Below are 25,772 nucleotides of genomic sequence, written 5' to 3'. Positions count from 1 at the left end.
ACTACTAATTATCCATTTTTAACAGCAGCTTTTGTACTAGATTCAACTAAAAACTCTACTGCTGTGGGTCTTTCACTTAGGATCCCCCTATTTCTTTCTCTTTGTCTATACTCTGATATCAGTCCTTGATAGGGAAGGCAGTCTCTAGCCTGCAGTCCAAATAAATTCTTGGCCTCTTTCCATTCTATTACCTTTCCCTGTCTGATTATTTGCTCCCAATACCTTGGTTCCTTTGCCAGTTTTCTCCAATAACTTCCAGCCCCCTCTTGCCTATTCTTTGTATACTTAATTGGAGTCACCTCTATCTGCAGAATCTCTTTTCTCCATTCCCTTGTTGGCTTAGTTATTAAAATACTTTCTGCTACTTTATGAATATAATATTCTGTATGGCTATTGTTACTCACCTTAAGGTTCTGCATCCAAAATCCTAGTCTCTCCTTGTTTCTTGAGTTTCCCCCGTTTTGTCATCATCCCTTTCTACATTTAATTATAGGTTTCTGCTCATGCTATATGTAGGAGCCTTAACTGTGTAGCTCTGAAATACCCTTTCAAATCTGGTAATCCCAAAACACCTTGTTCTTTTGGAAGAATCAACTTACCCAATTTGACTCTTGCCATCTTCCCCTCCCAGATAAAATCCTTCAGCTCTTTATTAATTACTAGCCACAACTTACCTGTGGTTGATAAAAATATGCCTGACCTGTGTATAAAACTAAAGGGACTAAAAACACTTTAACTGTTTGTATCTTGCTATTTATATCAATAAAACAGAGCTTCCAGTTTCTCAGTTTTTGTATTACCTTAGGTTTACTCTCTTCCCACATATCCTTAGCTGCCACAACAGAATCCTTTTTTAATTCATACTCCTAAGTACTTAATTTTATCACGTCCCCATAAATATGGATATCGGTGAACCAATTCATGTGTGGGTACATAGTTTATAGCTATTGCCCTTGTTTTAGATTCAATCATTTTGTATCTTGAAAAGACTTGAAACTATCTCAAAAAGATGCACAGCACTGAAATGTCCTTTTCTGGTTTTATCAGGTATAAAATAATGTCATCTGCAAATAAAGCCAGCTTTTCTTGACTACCATACGAATTATATCCTTGAATTTCTGAGCCCCTTATGTTCTTTGCCCATGGTTCTAAGTATAATGCAAATAACAAAGAGGAAAGAGGACAGCACTGACTGGTTCCCCTGCTCAAACAGAAATTATCAGACAGGAACCCACCCACTTTAATTTTATTGTTCTAATCAACCTTATAATTTTATCAGGAAATGCAAATGCTTTTATTGCCCTGCTCATAAAATCCCAGCTTACCCTGTTAAATGCTTTCTCTGCATCTAGACCCACTGATAGCAATGGTATTTTCTTACATTCTGCTTCCCTCTGGATCATCATTGTTTTGTTAATGTTGCCAAATGTTTGCCTTTCCTCCACAAAACCACATTGATCCATATTTATCAGTTTTGACATCACCTTTTCCATTCTTTTAACCATTATAGCCTTAAACACTTTATAATCATGGTTTACAATTGAAATGGGCCTATATGAACCTGGATCTGATGGGTCTTTATACCATCTTTAGGTATTACAGCTACCCCCGCTTTCTTCCAGGACATTGGTGCTTTTTCTCCTCTTAAAATACTATTAAACAAAATATTCCAGATCTTTATTAGTTTTTTCCCCTCCTAGCTTCCAGACTTCCACAGATATACCATCTATTCCGGGGGGGGGGGGGGGCTTTCCTGTAGATGGGTTATACATCACAATTTTTATCTCACCTCCTCTTATCCTGACTGTTAGTAATTGAGCCTTAGCTACCTTTTACCTTGGCATATTTAATTCTTTTATAGATATATCCATTTGTACCTTTTCTTGATTTCCATATTTCTCTGCTTTATAAAGATTTTCATAAAATTTCTGCAATATTTCTAGTACCCCTACAAGGTCTGTTGTTATCTTTCTTGTTATTGCGTCCCTAAGCTTAGCGACAATCCTTTCTACTTACTGTTGCCTGAGTCACTGAGCTAAACGTTTTTGTGCTCTGGAGTTATTATCAAAAAAACAGTTGCTTAACAGCAGTCTTTCTAAACTCATGTATATTGTCGAGGTAATCCCTTATTTTCTGTTTAGCATTCTGCAATTGGTCCTGTTCTTGTTCTGTGAGATTCCCCCTATTCTGCAATACCTTTTTCAGTCCCTCTAAATAATTCTTGTTACTTCTTAACCATATCTCTCTGTCTTTTATTTTCACACTATTTGTGAATTGTACTTTAATTGTATCCCACTCTCTAGCTATATTTTCAGAAGAAATTTCTATCTTCTCTAATAACTCCTGAATAATTTTCACTACCCATTTCTTAAATTCCTTTTCAACAGATAGGTGTGAAAGTACCAGTGTCTCATTTTTATTTTTCTTACCCTGCATTTTTATTTTAGTTATTATTAGCACGTGATCTAGAATAGTTATTGGGTGCGTATCACAACTTTCAGTTAAATGCACACGTTCCTGTGAAATGTAAGTTCTGTCTAGCCCAGCCCAGTTTTTGTAGCTTAGGGAATAATACAGAAAGTCAACTCCTTCTACTGAACTCACATCTTCCATGTCAAATATTTTCATAAATTTCAAATCTGCACTTTTTCGTTACATTTTCCCTTCTGGGCTGCCCAGATATATCCTCACTGCTGCAAATCAAATTCCATTCCCCACCTATAAGTAGTATTCCCTGCTGAAAGCTGATTATTTCTCCCAGAATTTTCTTAAGCTGCATTATAGCAGTTTTAAGTGGAGTATGCATACATGCCAGTGTAATCCTCCTCCATTGACAGTAGCCCCTTAGTACCACAAATCTACCAGTGTTATTTTTTTTATCCTCTTCTATCACTATTGGAGATCCTCTTGCAATTAATATAAATACTCTTCTTTCCTTTGTCTCAGATATTTTGCTAACATTCCAGAAAACTTTCTTTATTAAATTCATATGCTCAGTTCTTTCCAAATGTGCCTCCTGTAGCATAACTATTTACTCTCTACATTTTTAATATAGTTCACTACTTTCTTTTTTGTATATATATATAGTACTTATGTATTATCGCAACCAGATTTTAGCGATAATACCACTTGCTTCCCGATATGGAAATTTGACCGTTTTGGTTGTACAAATGTCAACAAATGTTTTCTCTTTCACACTGAAGGTTGTTTTAAGATGGGGTGTCAAGAACAATGGAGAAAGTCAGTGTGTCGCTGTGGCTGTGTACACTTTATTGCCAGCATGTGTGGAGCTATCTCCTTTGTGCATTAACGGTGCTTTCAGCCACAGCGACAGTAACTTCTCAGGCTGTTCTTCATAACCCTTCTTAAAATTACCTTCTCTCAAAAACAGTCCTTTTTTTCTCTCTTCCTTGCCAAAGTGCATGTCATGCTACATGTTTTCCATTCAATAGGACTCCTGATGGTGAGGAGGTGTCCCTCTGTGTTTTTTTTAATCCCAGAAACACGTTAAACTAAGCAAAATACTGTGTTGTATGACTGGAGTCTCAGGAAAGCAATGACACAGCTGTGATACCTGAAACCCAAAAGCAATTCTGACTGTTATTCATCGCATTTGCTGCTATGAAAAAAAGGAATGTTCATTGGGCGGACTTTCAGTAAGCGACATGCTGCTGGCAGTAAAGTGCATAAAGGAACAACAGCATGTTTTTTTTTTTTTTTTTTTTTTTGCATTTTATTGAAAACACTCCTGAAAAAAAAGCTATTGTTAAAGGAAACACACTATATGACAGTTATAAACCACTACTGGTCAGATTTAGTTATCAGGAAGCAAGTGGTATTTTCACTAAGGTCTGGTTTCGATAATATATAAGTACTATATATATATATATATATATATATATATATATATATATATATATATATATATATATATCTGTGAGACAATTTACATTTAAAAATAATATAGAACGTATTGTCATTGTATTAAGAAGTTATTATTCCCACATGTTGTGTGTAACAGCTTTTTTAAAATGCTTAGTTCCAGCGTTTGTGTGACATGCACACACTAATGTTTGGCAAGTTGATCTTTTATGCAGTTGTTTCTTGTCATATCCATTTGAACCTATGTCACATCTTACAAAACATTTTGTTTTAGTGAAAACCCTGAAACAAAAAATGAACACACACACCCAGAACATCCCTTAAACCTATTGACGTAATACTAAAACAAAAAACTGTGTACACATTCAAATATTGAAGTTTAACCCTCCTAACAGGAACAATTGTCCCAGAATGACAGTCACATTCACAGACTTGGATTAATTTATAAGGAAGGTTATCCATTCTAAGATGCATGGTACAGCATGCTCTTCTACTAAGTACTATCTGTTTTTATCTTAATTTATTTCTCTAACAGATTGGAAAAACACTTGTTTGCTTTCGGATAACATTTTCTCCAAGTCATTGAAAAAAGCCATTAAAAGAAAGAAGTATTCTGTTTTTATTACCCCTTGTCAGATTGTCTCCATGGGGACATGAGAACCATATACGCAGTCGCGTGTACAAGCACTCATTTATTTGCTAGAAGAAAACCTTTTATTATATTCAGTGTTCCTTTTATTTATTTATTTGATTTCCCTTAAAACATGTTACTAGATCAAGTCAAAGGCCTTAAGCTAGTCATTTCCCTATGCAAGAGTACAAAAGCACATCAATTTTTCTTCTATCATGCTCTTTTGATCAGACTTTTCTTCATTTTTTTCACTGCAGTGACTATATTTCTTAAAACTGAACAAGGAGAAAGAAAGAAAGGAAGAAATAAAGAAAGAGAAAGAAAGAAAGAAAGAAAGAAAGAAAGAAAGAAAGAAAGAAAGAAAGAAAGAAAAACAGGGACACCTGCTTACTTAACATCCCTATTACACTCGAAAATAAGTGAGAAATCTTACTTTATAGCATGGAAATTATGTCATGCAATATAAATATACTACTAAGAAGAAAATATTGTTTTACTTACAGTTAACTCATTCCTTCCTCTTTCCCTCTCCTGAATGTTCTTCCAAACATTAATGACATGAAGTAGGGCATATGCTTTGGAGTCTCCTACAAGTTTAACAAAGTCAAAAATGGCCAATATTTCCAGGTTTTTTGTTCTGTCAAGTTTCACAAATATAATTCATGCTTTGTAATACCACATTTATTTTTCATTCTCTGAGTTCCTGGTTTTCTTTCTGTTGATCTCCTTCTCCCACATCCAATCTCTGCTGTATTTCCAACATGCTCTCAGTTCTTCCAGTCAGTTCTTGTGTTTTTTTTCTGTCTCTCAAGCATTTTCCTTTGAAATACTGGAAAATGTTTCACTGGCACAGTCCCCCTATGGGCTTTATTACCAGAGGAACAAGAAGCAGAATCTCCTTATGTTTCATGGCTCACTTTTTGTTGGACAAACTTTTGTATTTCTTCCTAAGCATGTTCTGCATCAAAAATGATTTTTACCCTCCAGTGAAGAATATTCTGAAAATAACTGGCTACATCAGTTTGAATCTCATACCTGCCTCTCAACATTCCTTGATTACAGGAATAAATTTACTCCTCTTCTGCCTAGTGCACAGCTGAGTAATAATTTTCTACAAATACACTACTGTCTCCCACTTTTAGTACTTTGTCCTTTTGTGACAGTTTTGTCAGAATCAACTATTTTTGCTAGTAGTATTGCATCTTTGCTATTAAAGGTCTAGGTTGATTTCTCATGACCAGGTTTGGAGCATACACATAATGTGCCCTTTCAATTAACATCTCCTGCTGTGGAATACCAGTCCAGTTGTTATTTGTACTTTCATAAAATTAATACAGTTTATTCCTTCCAGCTTCTCTGGTGCAGCAGAAAATCTCAGGTTATCCCTATGTACTCTGTCCTCTGATTCTGTTATTTTTTGGAACATCTACTCATGAGCAGTTTCTTATTCAGTCAGCCTTTTCTTCATTTCAAACTCAGATTTTTTGTAGTTTTTATCACCCCATCTGAATATCTGTTTAACATGTCTTCCATTTTTCCAACCTTTTGTTATTTGAGTTGATATACTCTTTCAGTGTTCCTCTAGATTAATGGAAGTCATGTCTTGCACCAAAGTTGGAGCCTGCACTGCTTTTTGCTGAACAGCTGCAGAATTCTACTCAGTCAGTGTTTTCTCCTCCTGCTGTTTCACCTATTACTGTGTACTGCTTCCCTGGGGAGTTGTTTCCCAGTTGCATTATTTTTACTTTTCCTACCCTCTTAGTGCTACTCCTTTAACTTAAGTTTAAGATTTGTTTACACATTCATTTGCTGGGCAAAAATATAATATAATGTAATATAATATAACATAATATAATATAATATGAGGGTGTAATTAACTTTCATTAATGTACTTTGATAATGCTACTTAAGGATTAGAATACGAAAATGGTTTGTTATTTATATTAACACTACCTTCTGTTACACTTTTAAAAGGGAGTAAACAATCCCCTTATCCCCCAACCAATCTTATGTATCATTAATAGAAAATTATTGTTTTGGGGTTAAGGGGAGCAATAGCTCCCTTCAAACAATAATATAAAAGAGCATGAATAGAAGTTATGCAAATAATTTAACACCGATGCACTTTCATATTAAAGTTATGTCCCTATTCCATTATATGTGTGTTTCTGTGCATGTATATTTATATAGCTATAAATCTATCTTTATCTAGTGTGTGTGTGTGTGTGTGTGTATATATATATATATATATATATATATATATATATATACATACACACACACACACACACACACACACGCACGCACACGCACGCACGCATGCACGCACGCACACACACACACACACACACACACACACACATACACACAGACAAACGTACATACAGCCGTGCATACAGACAGAATGGGAGAGATAGTGGGAGAAAGGGAAATAGAGTAAAATGTATTTCCATAAATAATGATTTTGTTTACTGAAATAATTCTTAATGGCAGCCATTCAGCATTCCAGTATTATGAAAAGCTGATTGTGTACAATGTATAAGTAAAACAAACTGGCTAAAAGTAGGAGAAAGGACTTTGAGCACAGACCTTGATAGTATCAAACAGCAGTTTCTTTTCCCAGCAAACCACCTGGACTGTGTAGTTCTGCATTAGTACTTTTAAAATTAACGCATTACAGTTTTCTGTTATAAAGAAGCAACAAAGCAAGGGAGCATGATAAAGGAAAAAATGGAAGGACCTGTGCAGGGGTAGGTGATGGGGGCTAGAGGTTAATTTCCTTGGTTGAACTGGGATGTCAGTGCTTGGCTAAGTATTAATTACTTATATTAGCTAACTGTTGAAGTGAACTGTAGCTTTGGAAGCCATATAGGATATTAATGTTACATGGTACCTTTCCCTGGTATAGGTGTGATGTTATGTTGTCGACAGATTTTATTGTACCTAAGTAAGCTCATGCCTCACACTGCCCATCCACAACAAGAACAGTCCAGTCTTTCTATATCATTTTAAAGTTCTCCATATGTTTTAATAACTATCCCTACTATAGGAATAAGCTAGTTACCAGTGGCACCAAAACTCACACTGCTAGTTTAGAGGGAAGATCATTACTTATTGTGTACTTCCATGGGTGGAGTAAGGTGACAAACATTAAGTATATTATTCAGCTCACCACACTTCCTTGCTAAAGCTCTGGTTTTAAATATTCCTGTGCACTACAGCTGCATGATTTGCTAATTCTAGTTCAGGTTGAAATATATCCAAGTGCTTATTGTTAAGCACAAGAACAGGAGTGCAACTAGCAGGCCATATAAGGCAAATTCACATGCACAAAGCAGACCACAATGAAGCCAACATGGCACAGAAGGCTGAAGCCCAGATGGTTTGAAATGGACTAATGACCTGAGTGCTGGAGAAGCTGGCCTGGGTAGTTGGGAATGAATGGCTGAAGTTTTGCCACTCATTAAGGGTGCGTGTGAGAATGCTGATGATCATTCTGCATTGGTGGGCCCAGGCAGAGGCTAGCAGAGTGCACTATGATACATTGGGATGATCAATTCCAAAGATCACCCAGCAGTCTGATATGTGTCTAGAAGCATGTACACATTAAAGGGACCCAGCATTGTGATCCCTGCTTCTGAGGAGTAAGGAGCAGAACATCCATAATAGAAACAGTGATAGTGACACTAAACAAGAAAACCTTGATGTGTGCTTTAATGATGATACCTCATGGAAGTCTGGGAAAGGTGGATCTGATAGCAGGCAGTTGGAAAATTACTTTAAAATGACAGTACATATTTATGTATATAGATATATATATATATATATATATATATGGGTGTGAGTGTGTATGTATTTCTATTTATTTCTCTTTGTCTGTCTTGTCTATCTATATGTGTATATATATATATATATATATATATATATATATATATATATATATATACACACACACACACACACACACACACACACACACACACACACACACACACACACACACACACACGTACTGTTATATGTGCATTATATTCAAGCAATGTACTGAAAAGCTCATTCAAATGTAAACAATTATGACACCTATCACTACCACATGAGAAAAAATAAAGAATTTAAATGTTATTCAACCCGTGGTAATCTCTTTGAATACTCTTTTTTTAACCTGTTCAACTATTTCAGTCTAAAAAATAATTGTAAACCTAACCCAGGCTGCATGTGAAACTATAATATTTATCACAAGTTAACCTCAAAGTGATTTTGAAATAAGTGGAGTGATTAATTTCACCAAGTGCTATTGCATTCTAGTTGTATATTCATTCTCAAACATGAAGCATAATACTTTCATATATTTTTTTTTTTTGCTAACTTCTGGAAGCATTACCCCCAAATCATAGATAACAAACCCTGCAAACTTGAAAAAGATAGGAATATATTTTCAAACTTTACAAGTACTTTCATATCAATATATTCAATAGAAACTATCTGGTTGTTGGAATTAATAACTCCCATTTCATATGAGCTTCAACATGTAACAGTATGTCATGCATATTATTTTATGTATACATTTGATCAAATGCAACTCAAGTCATTAATGATGCTCCTTAAATTCACTTACCATGTAGTTCCATTTTGCAAGTAATATAGTGAAACAGTAAAACTAACCATTAATTTTTCCTTATTGTGAAAATGCTTTAGCTTAAAATATAAATACACACTTACAAATGTTTTGAAGCTTAAAGTCCAATATAAAACTTCTACTTAAAGGATAAAATTATTGTTTCAGAAAATAAAAGTCCTGCAGTCAGAGAATAAAAGTCACGTGTTTTTAAGCTTTTTAATTTTAGAAGCAGTTTTCCAAGAATTCAGCTCACTCTGTCTCTTGAGGGGCTATAATGTTCCAATTCATTTATTCAGTATTATTAAGGATTTTATTTTTGTTAACAATAGTGGGTTCCTCCCTCAGTGTGTCAATTATTTTAGTTCCTCCAGAAAAAAATAATTTAATCTTTGCAGGAAACGCCAAAGTGGCTTTAATATTATTCTTTTTTTAAGTTATTTAATCAGTGGTAAGCAGGATTTTATTTTACTTATTACTTCACTGGAATAATCATTGTCAAATCTGACTACATGTTCACCTATTTTAATAGGTCAACTGGACCATGCTGTTGTTAATATTTGATCTTTTTCTAAGCTGGACATAAACTTAACTATGATTGAATATGATGGTGAGTTTTCCTTCTTCAAAGGTGCTCTCAGGGATCTATGTGCCCTTTCAATTCCAAAATATAAAGTTTAAGGTAGATTATTTTTATAAAGCCAGGTTGTTAAGACATTTATTATATTGTCTCCCTCATACTTTTAAGGTATACCATCAATTCTAATGGTATTTCATCTCAGTCTATTTTCTAAATCATCAACTTTATCTATGAAACATTTATTTTGTTTAAAAAAACTCAGTCTGAGACTCACTTTCAGTTTTTCCCCCTTTATGATCATTTAAAGTTTCTTCCATATTGCTGATTTGTGTACTTTGCTGTTTCATAAGAATTTCTAAATGTTCTATCTTCTTTCTGGACTCTTCTTTGAAACTTTCTATTTTGGATCCAGTTTGTCCATTTTAAGTAATATAGCCTGCATACTAGATATTAGTGAGTTGATGTAGTTTTAACACAGAAATCTTGAGTACCATTTCTTGAGTGAGTTGATGTCTTTTTAACACAGAAATCCTGAGTACCATTTCTTGAGTGACTCATGTTGAAGTCTCTGTTCTCTTAGCCACGCAGATACAATTCTGACAGGAAAAGTACAGCTTTTGAAGAACCTGAAGCTATAAATCGTTCCTCTGACTATTAGTGAATAACATTATCTATCAAGTATCTCCAAATTTTAATTTGTTGATGATATTTTTTCTCAGAGAATCATTTTCAGTCACAGAGCTTTCACCACTTGCTGCTCTCAGCTATTCATCTTGGCCACAACCCCATGTGACTTCTTCACAGTCAAAAGTGGTGTACAGAGCACATTCCACTGCGAAAGCACATGTGTATGAAAGAAACTCAATCTAGTGTTTCTCATTTTTTAAAAACAAAATGAAGGTGCATACCATATTTATATTTTTTCTTTATTGTTATTATTATTATTATTATTATTATTATTAATTCACATGTTTTAGATTAAATTCACAACAAACACGGGCATATTTACTTTTTCTCACAGGGCATGCATAGTGCATAAATTCATAATAAATTTAGCTTTTATAACATAAGAACTAAATCCACTATTTATTTGTCCCTGAAAGTGATTAAATTGTCTTGTAATGAATGATATAATGCCACCAGGGTTTAGTGACATATGTTCACAGGAAAATTGATTGATACTGAAAAGTATGATCACAAAACTGCAATTACTTCCATTAAATATCAAAAGCCAGAACTAGCAAGTATACTTAAAAACTACCACCCTGCTCCCTATATGCCTGCTATTTACAAGCACTGACACTAATATTATTTTATCTTGGAGTAAGGGAAATTCTGTCAGATATCACAATGTCAGTGTTTGGAAGCATTTTTCTCTACTTACAGTTTTGAGATGGCATTTTTCAGTGTTGACCACTAATGTTGCCTGGCATCTGACCCTCAGTGAGTATATTTCTCCTCATGTTGCCCTATTGGTTATTTAAGTTTGAGATCCTTCCAGCTGATACTGCAAACCTGATATTTCAGTTGGACATTTAGTATTCATTCTCACACAATACAGGCATCCATATTTTCAAAGTCAGATGTATAGTGAAAGGTACCAGCATCTAATAAACTAGACATGAGACAGCCTGTGTAAAACTGAAATGCGCTATTCACATTTGGATGCAACTTGTGCTGAAATGGCATGCCATAGAATCTGGTCCATTAGAGTAAATGTTGGACCTCTCAGGCTGCTACTGGATAACATGTTTCCATGATGCATCTAGGTCACTAGGTGGAATACTGAAGTGACAGAAGGAGACAGAAATAAAGACAGAGAAGGATGGACCATCCAAGGAGCAGTTGCCCTTCCAAGGAAAGAATGATGAAATGTTAGTCTTAAGACAGATGCCTATCTAGGCCATATGATCTTGAAAATAGAATTTGTGATAAGGTAAGAATTCCAAGCAGCCTAGTATCAGATTAAATAGAGATGAGAAGAATAATTTTAAGCAGTAACATTGAAATAACTGATTTGACGATATACTACTTGTGGTGGTCTAGATATCTTGTTCCAGTGCCACAGAAAATATTTAACATCGTGTGTGTGTTTGGGGAGTATTCTCTTCTCTTAACCCTCATAAATATATCATGAAAGAGATAATGAAAGGAGTGCAAAACCCCTTATAAAGAGGTTAATGAAGACTGGAAGGATACAACCTCATTGCAAAACGCCAGTTATATATATTTTGTAGAGTTTTATGTTTTTGGATTCCACAATTGCTAAGTATAAAATTGTATGAAAATGTTCTGCAAAGATCAGTACAATTAATTAACAATTAAACCCATAATTAGAAAATAAAACTTGATTTTCATTATTTCCAAGTTTCAAATTTCTTTACCTTAAAGTATAATTATAAAATCAAGAGAATGCTAATGATGTAAATGCAAGTGACACTGAAAACAACATTGACCATACCAATAAAGCAGCAACTGTAATTAGTGAGAAGGCCACTGAAGTAATACTTCTGATGAGGCATTTGCATCAAATGACTTGCGAATGAAGACTGCAGTAATAAATACAAGCATGGTAACAACTCTGGCTCATAAGACTAATTCATTATGGCCCAACCTCGAAATACTGCTTTGAGTGAGGAGTGAGGACTTATTTCCTGAAACACTTCCCCAGTGTATCTTTTGTTTGGTACAGGCCTGTGAGCTTTCTGTGAAAGATTTCTTATTTTCTTTCATTTCTGGGTACATGGTTTACCCAAGTCAGAGTTGCAGGGAGCCAGAGGAAATTGTGGTACTAAGTAGACAGTAGGCACAGAAACTAATCCTACGTGGGTCACGACTTTGTCATATGACAGGCAGAGACACACACAAACACACACACACACACACACACACACACACACACACACACACACACACACACACACACACACACACACAGTCAATTATAGGTGCAGTTTGGAGGATTGCCTGTTTATCTACAGCATCTTTTTGAGTGCAGTGAAAACCCACTCATATACAAGAAGAACATGCAGATTCCACATGGAAGGGACTTCAGCCAGGAAATGAACTGGAGAACTAAGATTGTCAGGCAGTATTGTGTACCGTCCACTGTTGGCAGACATAGTGTATAGTAAGCCCTGTACAGTATAGTACAGTACAGTACAGTGGTGTTCAGCCACTAGCTTCAAAGCAGGAGATGTGAGAGTTTGAATCCTGTCAGCTCTCATCTGTATACCTTTTGACCCACAACATTTCTTAAATTATTGTGTTCTGGAGCTGCCCCCAAATGGAAGCTTCTGGTCTCAGTAGACCTGGCAGGTAGCTGAAACACATACAGTCTTCTGCTTAGTCATAACTATTATTACATTTCTAGGAAAAAAAAAAAACTTCAACAGACTTTTAAGGCTTGCTGCTGGCAGTGTATGAAGCCTTCTAATTTAGTTAAATTTTAATAGGACCACTTTTTCAAATAGTGATGGTATAACACCACTTAATGAGCATTATCTCTTTAATGTGTTTGTTTTTTAATGCACTGTATACTCTGGAAAATGTATTAGCAAATGTCAAGACATTCATTGCCTGCTGCCCTATAAAAAGAGCCACACATTAATCCAGTTCAGACTTTGTATGGATTTTACAATGCATTTTATCTGTCTTGTCTCTTGTTTATGCCTTTTATTCATCAATACAATATTTGGTAAGTTTTCTGTAATATAAAGCATATTATGTTTATTACTATGCTGAGTTAAGGTTTTGAGACTTCCATTGTTTAACCATACACTAAAATAATAATTTATATTACTTTTCATGTTAAATATGTGTCTTCCCTTAATCTGTTAAATATGTTAAACAGTAAATAAAAAGCACAGAAGATGCACAAAATATGTTGATTATGGTTAGTTTTCAGCATTACGCATCCCTCTCTATTTCCAGTACTTAACATTCAAAACCTAATGGGAAGCCATGAAAAAGTAGGCGCTAACAGCTTCAGCAGAGTTCATGCTTAGGTAAAATATTGTTCTGGAGAACTTCTAATAAGTTTGTTCTGTATGGTGACGGTCAATATGTTATTTTGGGAAATTCTGACTTTCTGCCTGCTTTGACCTATGGTGTATATACACAAATATAGTGTAACATATGGTGTTATATGTAATGTAACTATAAAAGCAACATAAAACACATATTAAATTAGGTCAAATGCACTTTTCGTTAACAGCTTCTGTTAGTAGTTTGTACTAGCAACGTATGCATGTACTGATTCTGTTCTATAAACCCAGCTTACAAGAAATGTTTGATTCATATTTTGGTACACACAGTATGAGATGCTTCTTATGTACCATGTGAATAGTTTGAGAAATCACTGTAGTTATCAGCTGTCTTACCTTTGTGGAGTAGACATCAGATTTTGTCTGAACTCTGTGTTATAGTGTTTAAAATAGATTAATGCTGTTATGTGGTGCAGCTATATTTTGTCATTTTACTATGGAAGCAAAACTGCAGGTAAAGGTAAGCTGCCTTTCTTAGACTACATTATTTATTTAGGCTAAATAGATTGAAACAAACATGGGGTGACAAAGTTGCAACACATTTTGTGGTACATTTCCATTGAGAAGGAAAAACTAGTTCTTAAACTTTAACACTTGCTGTTAAATTCAGCTGTGAAAGGTCTTCTGTATTTTACATCTTCAACAAAATGTTTTAGAGAGACAGGTGATTATTATTTTGGAGATTAGGTTACAGTGAAGTAACAGCTTTGTTAAACAGAACTATTAGAAAGAAGAATCAGGCAAAACTTTCTGAGGTTAGTGAAACATCTGGAACTAGAAACTGAATGTGTCTACCTCGATATTATATGGGAATGCTTCTGTTTGTTTCACATTTTTTATAATGGTGGAATTGCTGCATATACAGAATAACACAAATGTTACCATGCTGTGATTTTCTTACTGCAAAGAAAGAAGGCACTTATTAATACTTTGAGAAAGGCTTAGTAAAGCTGTTCTTAAATTTAAGCTCTAATACAACAGTTTCTTATTCATAATAAATGAATATCTAAGTTATAACTCTCATTTGGTATAAACATTACAACTTTTTGTGTTTATTTTATTGCTTAAAACAATATATTCATGGAAATGTGACCAGAATTTGGAATATGCCTTTACATGTTGGTTAAGAGTAAAAAAAAAAAAAAAATTTAAAGATTGATACACCTTTGCAACTAACAATAACAGGCTCAGAATCTATATTAAAAATTTGTGAAAGGTGTACAATGAGTGATGTATAGTTAAGACTGTACTAAAAGATAAGTGTGGGAATCAGTACTGAATAATGAATTAGTTAAATTCCCACATTCCATCTATGATTAAGACTTGCATGTGAGTCAGATATGAGGGCTTGGCATGCTGCCAAGGTCTTGTTTTATATAACAAGCACTTTGTTAATACACCAGCATGTCGATAAATATGAATACTTAACCCTACAAGTTTAACTGAAATTAACCCACCCAAAAATAGGGTAGGGAAAGAGGAGGGGAGCTAGATGTGCACACCTGCTTTTACTAAACTATATGAAGAAGTTGGATGAAGATTGGGAGGACTCCAACATTAAAACATTTCAGTTTCATTTTTAATTATAACAATTAAAATCTCAATATTCCCCCTATAGTACTAGCCATGTTTGTTTGGTAATGTAACAAAAACATTCAAAGCTAAGATGTGTTTAACAATAATTTTCATTTTTTATTGATAAGTAAAATTCCATGATATATATTTCATTTGAATAGTAAACTTGATTCAAAGATTTTGAGAATAAAAAGAAAAGGTGACTTCAAGATAATGATAAAAACTGTCTGTGAGTTAGGCGAATTAGTTGGCACAAATTCAGGATTTGCAGAAACAGAAATGTTCTCTGACAGAGAATGGAGCCATGGGTGAAAGGTTTTTGAAAAATGTATGCGATCAAACACAAACATTTGGAAGAAAATTCTAAATGTGCGTGTGTGAGTGACAAAGTGCTTCCCATCTCAAAAAGCAGAGGCTTCATCCCTATACACAACCTTTAATAATATAATTAACTGAGGTCATTGCATCTTGAGGAAAAGGGAATTTCCCCTCTAGGGACCTTCACTGAATAAAGTGCATATAAATACTCTGCTTCATTCAAAAATGATGTCTCACAAATGTAAATTACTACTTGGGCCAGTATAATATACTGCCCTAAAGCAGGTAGCGCTGGGAAGTCAAGGAGCTTTGTAGCCATTCCCTTAAGATTCCTATACTTTGGGGTAACTGATCTGTTATAGTGTGGTGCAATGGTCTTAGAATACTCAGGTTTATTTTGGCGATGTGGATCATGTTCAGAAGTGGGTCTGATTTAACAAACCTTATATTCTGGGATGTAGTCTCAAAAGTATGTTAAAAAGTAACTTTGAATTGATGGTTCTAGACTAGAGACATTCAACAAATTTTATGAAGACAGCTCACTAGGTTTTATTAAAATCTATTTAAAAAGGTCACTGTTTTGAGCTACTTGTTTTCTTTCATTGCAGCTTGTGGCATTCCTGAGATAAAGCCAGTTGTGACAGGTTATGGAAAAATTGTGAATGGTGAGGATGCTGTCCCTGGTTCCTGGCCCTGGCAGGTATCTCTGCAGGTAATACATGCATCTTCATTTAAGAGTAAAACTAGACAGTGTGAAGCTACTTAAAAAGATGCCAGCTTACCTGTATTAGAAAGTTACTGTTTGTTAGAATTTTTTTGAATATCGTCCATGATGCAGAACTGTCTGTTATTAATAGAGTTTTACCATTAGCAGTAACTTTCACACAAATGCATATTTTTATATGAAGACATTCACAACAGTGGTATATTTTCTGGAAATAGCCTTTAGTGATGATTTAATTGTTATAATATAAATACATTGGTTATTTAAAAGAATTAAAAGAAGTTTGTGTAAAACCCTACACCAGGATATTGCATTTGTGTTCATGCTTATGACAGTAGAAAACTGGTCTTTGTAAGCTTGCAGTTGCTGTTTCTTCCTTTCTAATGCAGGCAGAAACAAGGAGACATTCATAATTAATGCATGGCCCATCATGGATTTTTTATACTTTTATTTTATTGCGTCAGCAAGATAAGCTCAGTAAGAACAAGTTCCAGTTTACTGAGGTAACCCAGAAGCACTGTGTTGTTACCTGCTAGCTGGCACAATAAGCAAATGGGGAACAAGGCCTCAACCCCAAGAATTTAGCATGACGTTCAGCTGCAGAAAACAGGTGCGGACTTTCCTCACAAATCTTCAAATCACAGGTTATGTCTTTTCTAAGCTGTTGTGAGTTTTATTCATATTACAACAGAGTATTTATGCGGCTGGCTGCTGCTTGTGCATGGATTATAGAACATTGCTTAAACATGCTTTCATTACAAGGAAACCTTTATATCGAGATTCTGCATTCAAGAGTTATTACAATGATTGCACCCTAGCTGATAGGGATACTTATCTCATTAAAATCTCCAATGCCTTTGTGATACCACTATAATGAAGATGTTCTCTCAGGAAATTAAGTTATATCTATTTTGTGCACATAAGAGAAGACATACCTTCACTCTAAAGTGACATTTAGTGAATAAGACTTCTGAACCTGAATACTGATTCGCTTTGGAATTAGATTGCATCAACTGATTCAAATGCAAGGTGAGCAAAACAGGGAATCATGCAGCAGAGAAGAAATGGAAATAAGAACAATAGTCAACTGCACTAAAATATATTTCAGACAATGCCTGGCTATGAGTAAGTAAGTGAGTGAGTGAGTGTGTGTGTGTGTGTGTGTGTGTGTGTGTGTGTGTGTGTGTGTGTGTGTGTCTGTGGATCAGAGTAGTTACATGCCAAGATTAAATAAAAATGATATTTTACTAACATTGTAAAATTAAGGCATATGAGATATGTGAAATATTTTGAAGGAAATGTGGCAGTTGACACAATCACTGTGAAATAAATGTATTTTCATGTGTAAAGTAAAAAGGAAGCAAATTTTGTCTTTCTTCTGTGAAGTAACATTGGGTGCTGCAAAGAAATTACTGTATTGTAGTTATTATAAGTGGCAAACTGAAAGGTCTGTTTAACCAGGATCAGGCTGGCTTACAACATTATATAGACAGATTTATTGATCTGCTCTGTTATATAGATAGATAGATAGAAGGATGTGATTAAAACTCATGCTTGTACACTGTACAAATGAAGATTTTGACTTGTCTACCCTGTTTGTATGTCATCATCATTTATCTTTACCTTCTGTGTATAATTAAGAGTTCATCAACAGTCTTCGTGCTTCACTTAAACTAATAAAATTTTCCTGCATCTGCCATATGCACGCCCCTTACTAAAAACTAAAGTAACAGTTTACACACTGCATACACAAACACTCTTAGAAATCCCTAGCCCGTAAATAGGAACACTTTATAAAAACATAAAAGTACTCAAAAGTAGCACTAATTGAACTTTTAGGGCTTTTGCTTCTTTCGTCCTTTTTTAAACATCTTTATTAAATTATCACATAAGACATAGGCAGACATATATTAACTGAAAAGAAAACAAACCATTTTAACATTTTTCTATTTAAATACAATATACATTACATATATGTTCCTTGCTATTATCATCAAGCTAACATTACAAAAAATTGCTGAATTCTTGCCTTCCCTTAAACCTCACTCCTTCGCCTACTGAACATTACTACGCATGTATTGTTCTCCATTTACTTCTATATAATTTGCTGCTTCCCTTTTCTAAAAATCTCTAGTTCTTTTTCTCTTTTATAATATTAAATACATCAAATACAATTGGTATAGACTTTGATTTCCATTTTCTAGTAAATTCTGTTTTGGCAGCCAACACAATTAAACTTAATAAGGCCTTACTATATCTACACAATTAAGATCCTGTATCTCAACTCAAAATAATAATTTCCTTAGTTACAGCCATTTGTTCATCCAATATGTCTGATAGAGTGCTCTGTAGGGAATTTTTAAAATCTTCTAACACATTACACTCCTAAAACACATGTTCCCAGTTACATCTTTCTTCTCTATTACACCTCCAACATTTGCTAGCTACATGAGGAAAAATTCTTTGAGTCTGCTTGGGGTATAAAAATACCCATGGAAATACTTCTAAGCAAAGATCCTAAATCTTCTGGGCTTGGTTGCATACCTGGGAGCCATACATGTGACTTCCCATTGTTTTCTTATAAATTGCTTTTCCAGTCTCCCTTCCCAATCTTTTCTAACCTCATCTGATTAATTCTTATAGTTATCATGCAATATACCCTGTGATGTCTGGCCAATACACACCAGACTGCCAACAATTAAATGAGACATTCCTTACTATCCTGGGTCAGTAACTAAGAAGATTCAGTCCTCACTACTGACTCCAATATGAGACTGTCATTTAAACAGAAGTAATATTTCACAATTTTTCCCTAAGAGAACAACAGGAACATACTCTATTTTCCTGGGACTGGACTATTTACCTCATTACACACTTCAAATCAAATTGTCCCAGTTTAAGACCTCTGATACACTCGCACTCAAAGTAAATTTAAATCTCACATATCCAAACACTTCTGGGAAAGCCTGACAGATTTCCAGCTGTGCCTCTTCCCCAAAATAATATGGTAATGCTGCCACCAATCAGAGTGTCTTCATGCCCTTCTAAAGAGGTGTCCAGTTATGAAAATTAAATATCAAAATAAATGATAGCTATGACCAGAACAGCCAGGCATTTGAGGGGACCTGGGGAGAATCAAACAGGTAGAAACACCCTCTAATCTCTAAATAAAAACACTGATTTACAGCCACAGTGTAAGGTAATGAAAATCATGTAATAGTAAGTAAAATGATTACAAGAATGTAAATCAATAGCTTTCAGTAAACACCAGAACTCAATCACCAGAAATGTAAAATTAAACTGGAGGACAGGAGTCTATTATTCTAGAAAAACTCTACCTTAATAACTATGCTTTCCTCATCTAAATAAAAATATTGCCCCTGATCTAATCTAACATATGACAGCAAAGCAAAAGGCAAGCTTACAGTTTTTGATGAGTTCTCTTTCATGGGTGTCCACTGACTGCACAGCACTTGACAAACATCTTTTCACAAATGGCTTAGTACTTTAAACTGCAGTCTCAGCTGTCTAATTTTAAAATAACAGTCAGCTGTTTGAAAAAGTTCTTTTTCTGTCAATCAGCTGTTCAAATAATTACTTAGCAACCAGGAACATTCTAATGATATCACTCACTGATTCTCCACAGTTTATACTTTAGAATGTCCCTCATGAACATGCGCAGTTAGAAATGTAGCAAAATACTGACAAATTCTCTAAACATTCTGTATATACAGGGGAAATACTCAACATTTTAAAAAAATTATTTACCAGTCACAATTAGACATGCTGGCATACAATTCAAGTTAATCTGAAAATTATCTATATTACAACCACGAAAGTCTGAAACATCGAATACAGAATAATCAACACATATTACCCAAACTGTGACTACACCAAACACCCTAAACCGCGAAATTCAAAATCTCGAACCACCATAGTTGTCCAACCCCACCGCGCGCTACATACTACCTACCCAAACAAAATAAATAAACCGCATACATACGCTAACCAAAACCCTACACTAAACCTTACATACATTACTTTCTATGCATTTACCTTAACCCGCACCCTAACCCTAAGGTCCGTAACTATCGCACACTATTACTATCTATGCATTTACCTTAACCCACATCCTAACCCTAAGGTCCATAACTATCGCACACTATTACTATCTATGCACTTGCCTTAACCTGTACCCTAACCCTAAGGTCCGTAACTATCGCACACTATTACTATCTATGCACTTACCTTAACCCGCACCCTAACCCTTAGGTCCGTAACTATTGCATACTTACCTTACAGAGCTATACTGCAGAAGGGCCAACCATGACAATTCGACATTTCAGATTTCGCGCTTCAGGACGATCAGTGTTTTCACATTTTTATGTATACATGTCGACGATTCCGTATTCGGGTAAAGGGACCTTCGCGAATGTAATAGGCAACCATCTGAAAATATACACAAATCTCCTGCCAGATATGCTGACACAGATGACAGTGTTTCATTTTCTTCAAACACCCTGCTAATTATCCCCTTTTTAACAGATGTTTCTGTTCTAGATTCAACAAAAACTCTACCAGAGCAAGTCTTTCACTTAAAATTCCCCAGTCCCCTTCTGTTTGCCTGTATGCTAGGATCAAGCCCTGGTAGGGAAGATAGTCTCTAGTCTGTGATCCAAATATCTTCTTGGCCTTATCCCACTTTATTACTTTTCCTGTTAGAGTTATTTCCCAGTATCTCGGTTCCTTTGCCAGGTAGGATACTGCTTAGGGCTAGGGACATAACTGTCTGGGACATATAATCCAAGAGTTCCATCATGTCTCTATTCATATAGTCCAGAGAGGTACATCTCAAGTCATTCACTCCAACATGGACTATGACAGAGTCATAGTGGTACTTGCTGTTGAGTGTGTGATGTATTGGATCCTGGCACCTGATAGGCAGCTGTGTGCCTCACTATAGAGTCACCTATGACCAAGACATTTGATGTGTTTTGCCATAGGGGCTTATTTTTTGAGACATGGGTGTGTGTTATATGTGCAGTGGTTTCTTTACGCTTAGTGGTGAGTGTGGGTGATGAGCATTTGGGAGGTTTCTGTTATTTTGGTAGGCTTTTAGTGAGTACCTCCACATATATGGGTTTATGTGTTGTGACCTTATTTTGTTTGAGAGGGGAGGTTTGCATGAGAGGTGAAACATTTGTGGTGACAACCTGCTTGATGTCTAGTTTGTTTTTTTTTTTCATGAAAGAATTGACTTCAGTTCCACATTGTATTTGCATCTCTCACATATGGTGGTAGTTTGGTTTGGGAAAGCTTTCTACATGTGTTCCTACATAAAAAAGTATCACAGTACTCACTATAAAAGTGTAAATGTCTTAAAACTAGCATGTGCTATGGAATATTTAAGAAATACGTTTGTGCTTTGCTTCACCCTACTCATATACTCCATGGGAAAGCTTTCTGCTTGTGTTCCCTAACTAAAATATGTTTCATGCAGTGTATGTAGCTGCACAGACTATTTTGCTGAGTTTCAACAGCTTTGAACTAAAAGTTCTGTTAATGTGAGATAAATTTGACATGGGACCTTTATTAGTAGACAATAATGATTTAAAAAAGTAAGCTTCTACACTGCACACAAAGAATTCACTGATACAGTCCCCCAAAGCAGCATTGCCCAACTCAAGCAATCCCCTAGAACTAAAATGTATTCTTATTAGAACAAAATTTAAAAATATAAACTTTAAAAAAAGCACTTCCTGCAACTAGCCAGTCAACAAATGGCATTACTGACAAAATGGACCCAGTTCAAACTACATAAAGTGAACATGCAGCTAAGCTATGAAAAAAAAAAAATCTTAACTGTAAAGCTTATTGTAATACTAAAATAAGTAATGTAGATGAACTACAATTTCAAAATGTTCATGCATAAACATCTGTGCCAATGATGACCTAAAGCCCTCTCCATTTTAAAAGCTCCAACTCTCCAACCTGATTATCAGTGGTGCTGATTATTGTCCGTCTGAGGTCAAACACCCACAGGGAAATGGACATTTCCACTTCACAAGGCTTTGGCCTAAAAGTCACAAAACATAGTAAGAGTTTGATATTCAAATTCTCTCTTTCTCTCTCAAGCTGATGTATTCAGCAGCAAATTGACTGCCTATTGCTGGTATGTTGTTCATAGGTTCATAGGTTCATACTAGGCTATCTGCCCTGGGGCAATTATAAGCCTAGCCCGATTCTGTATGGCTTACGCCACCCCTTGATTTGAGTATAATGTGCCCTTTTTAAGGTTTAGTTTACTGTGCCTCTGTCTAATAGTGACATGGGAGTAATCCCTGGGACAAACCTACGATCCCCCATCCACTTATCGAGATTCTTCTTGAAGAGATTCAGTGAAGTGCTCTGCCTCACATGAACTGGAATTCTATTCCAGAGCGAAGGGAGCCTCTGGGTTATGAACCTGTCCCTCCAGTTCTATTTATTTCTGTGCTGAGGTTCAAGTCCCTCGAGCGTGTGGCTCTAAGGGATTTAGATTTACTGAGGTGGAGCATGTCCATTAATTCTGGATTTGACATAGCTTTGTATGTCAGGCATAGATCACCTCGAAGTAGGCGGTATGCAACTGAGTAGAGCTGGAGTTTTTTTAACCGAGCAGCATATGGCATCTGTTTGAGACCCTTGATCCTCTTGGTGAGATACTTTTGGGGTCTTTCTAATTGCTGCAGGTGTCGGGTAAGGTACATCCCAAAAGGGGCATTGTATTCTATGATGGGCCTGATGAGGGATGAATAAAGGGGCACGATTACCTCTCTTGATCTAGATGTGAAACCCTTCGTGATGAGGTGGGCTATGTAGAAGGTCTTTCTAACCACTTTGGCAATGTGGTTTTCAAAGGAGAGATTGCTATCAACTTGGGTCCCCAGGTCCCTAATAACTTTCTCTGTACTTAATGGGTTTCCGCCTATGTGATAATTTGTGGGCACATTGTTTTTGCCAAAGGGTATGACTATACATTTTTTGGCATTTAGCTTTAAACCATGGTGCTGGCACCAGTTATCTGTCTCTGTGAGACCTTTTTGAAGGATGTTTGTGTCAGCTGGAGAGTTGATTATGGCGCCCAGTTTGCAGTCGTCTGCGAACTTGGTGAGCCATAGTTCTCCCACGTTTGCCTGTACCTCGGAAAAGTATATACCGAACAAGAGTGGTAAGAGTGGAGTAAATTTTTGCAACAAATACCTTTTCTGAAAAAGTACAAACACTTGAGCAAAAGCTATAGAATGTATTATGGAACATAATGTGAATGGCTTCAGGGATATCATCTCTCCAAGAATTTAGGAAGTCCACATTTTATATACTTGCATTACGATACTACTGTTTTGTCTCCTGTTCAAAAACATGCTTGTAGATGAGGCTGTTGGTTATGAAAGCAATGTCTCCAGGCTTGGTTTCTGAATAGTCATATGAAAGAGGAAGTAAGAAAATTAAGACAATGGAGAGAATTGCTGAAGTATATTATCAGAGCGAGTGCCATCCATGAGTTCTTTTACTAATCTCTGACATGTTTTTTTTTGTGTTACTGCTAGCTGACATGCTTTTCTTTGTGTTACTGCTCGCTGACATGCTTTTCTTTGTTTCATAGGATGCAGCTGGTAAACACTATTGCGGTGGTTCCCTTGTCAATTCACAGTGGGTTGTAACTGCTGCACACTGTACGGTGAAGTAAGTTAACATTTATTTAACTAAACCAAGGCAACAAAACTGTTTAAAAATAATAAAAAACTAGTGCTGATGCTGCGTGACAGTCGAGTAACCATTTATTTTATACAATTCTTTAAGCGCTTTTTGTCAGCAGTTAATAGCTGACTTCTTCATTCTGACTGTCACGCAGTATCAGCACTCGTTTTTTATTAACATTTATTTAACACTGAACGGAAGCTAAGCATAGTTGGAACTGGTTAGTTATTACAGAAACAGTTATTGGACTCCACTGGCCATCATTTCTCGATGTTTATATAAGCTTCTCTCTCTCTCTCTCTCTCTTACTGTCGTTGTCTTTCATGCAAATATCATTATTTGTATGGTTGAAAACAAATCAAGATACATTTCTAGAATGTAGACAAATGCTAAAATTACATTCAAAACAAGTTTTGCAGCTGACTGAATCATTGCAAACATCTACAAGAAAGTAGGATATAGTTAGTGTCAGCAACAGACATATTTTGAACATATTTTAACATCATCATTGATTCTGGTTATTAGAATGAAAAGTGTTATGCCAAATGTCGAATGTCATACATTTAAATATAGGGGAATTGCTTTAAAGAATACTCGCCACGTACTAGACCATTTATGTTATATTTGAAATAACATTTGACTGTCGAATTAGGCTGCCGCTTTCATTTTGATAAACTCAATAAGTAGCTTTCAAGAGAACACACATCTGAAACCTAGAACTGACTTCTGATTCCTTATCTTTGAGAACTCTGAAAAATATTTGGACCATTTCCCATTTGATGTCAACACTTAGCATAACTTGCTTCAGAAAATAATGAAAGGACATACAAGCCTCTAAGCAAACCACTTAACCTGATAACCTCCTTTCTTTACAAAGGTCTGACACTTTATATGAAAGGGGAAGTAAAACAATTATAAAAATGCAAAAAGGTAACTTCAACCGCCAAATACAGCTTTATTATCAAAAAGCACAAAGTAAAAGTTAAAGCAAAAGAAGGATTACCTACAATAATTTACCTTTGCTTTGTGCTTTTTGATAATAAAACTGTATTTGGTTGTCGAAGCTACTGTTTTACATTTTTGTAGTTTCTCTGTTGATTAGCTTTGTTTAGCTGGTGTATGACATATTAAGTTCTAAAATTATATCAGATATAAGGTTAAGATTATGAAAAACCTTTGCCAGTATATGATATAGGGGCAAAATGTACATGACTGTAGAGACAGTACCTCACTCCAGCTAAGGAATGCTTCAAGTTCCCTGGTAAATGGTAGGGTGTGATATTGATATTTGCTCCTAGAAGCTGTTGCTTGAATCTCTTATCAGGTGAATAGTGAACATACCAGTCAAAGCTTCAGTGCAAAAAAAAAAAAAAAATAGTAAGATATTTCTGTATGGGGCAAACCTTCTGTACCCCATACCCTTTTTGCTTATACACATCAACTCTGTGGTTGCACACCCATGGTGAAAGCAGAATTCTCAACCCCCCACACACATTTGATTACTGTCATTGTTGTAATATAAACGGCACCAGCAGTGACTTGAGAAAGAGCACTCGATGACTTGTGACTGTGTTCACTTTGCACTTGACTATCTATAGGGAAGTTGACAAGGAAGACAGTAGATCAGAATTAAACTTACAACTTAATTTTTTTTTTTTATT

General features: G+C 35.4%; 1 protein-coding gene across 1 annotated transcript in view; it reads left to right on the top strand.

Moving 5' to 3' along the window:
• Window positions 1-13,347: 13,347 nt before the first annotated feature.
• The window catches only part of LOC122808135 (chymotrypsinogen A-like), a 159,151-nt gene continuing 146,726 nt past the window's right edge, over window positions 13,348-25,772 (top strand). The window contains exons 1-3 of the mRNA XM_044079104.1: window positions 13,348-13,405; window positions 16,256-16,359; window positions 24,017-24,096. Of these exons, the coding sequence (XP_043935039.1) occupies window positions 13,348-13,405; window positions 16,256-16,359; window positions 24,017-24,096 (242 nt within the window). The remainder of the gene's footprint in view (window positions 13,406-16,255; window positions 16,360-24,016; window positions 24,097-25,772) is intronic.

The sequence above is a fragment of the Protopterus annectens genome, chromosome 8.part0 (assembly GCF_019279795.1).
Source record: "Protopterus annectens isolate FY-2018-M chromosome 8.part0, PAN1.0, whole genome shotgun sequence".
NCBI classification, from domain to species: Eukaryota; Metazoa; Chordata; order Ceratodontiformes; family Protopteridae; genus Protopterus; species Protopterus annectens.
Note: the sequence above shows the minus strand (reverse complement) of the source record. Positions and strands in the feature narration are given on the sequence as shown.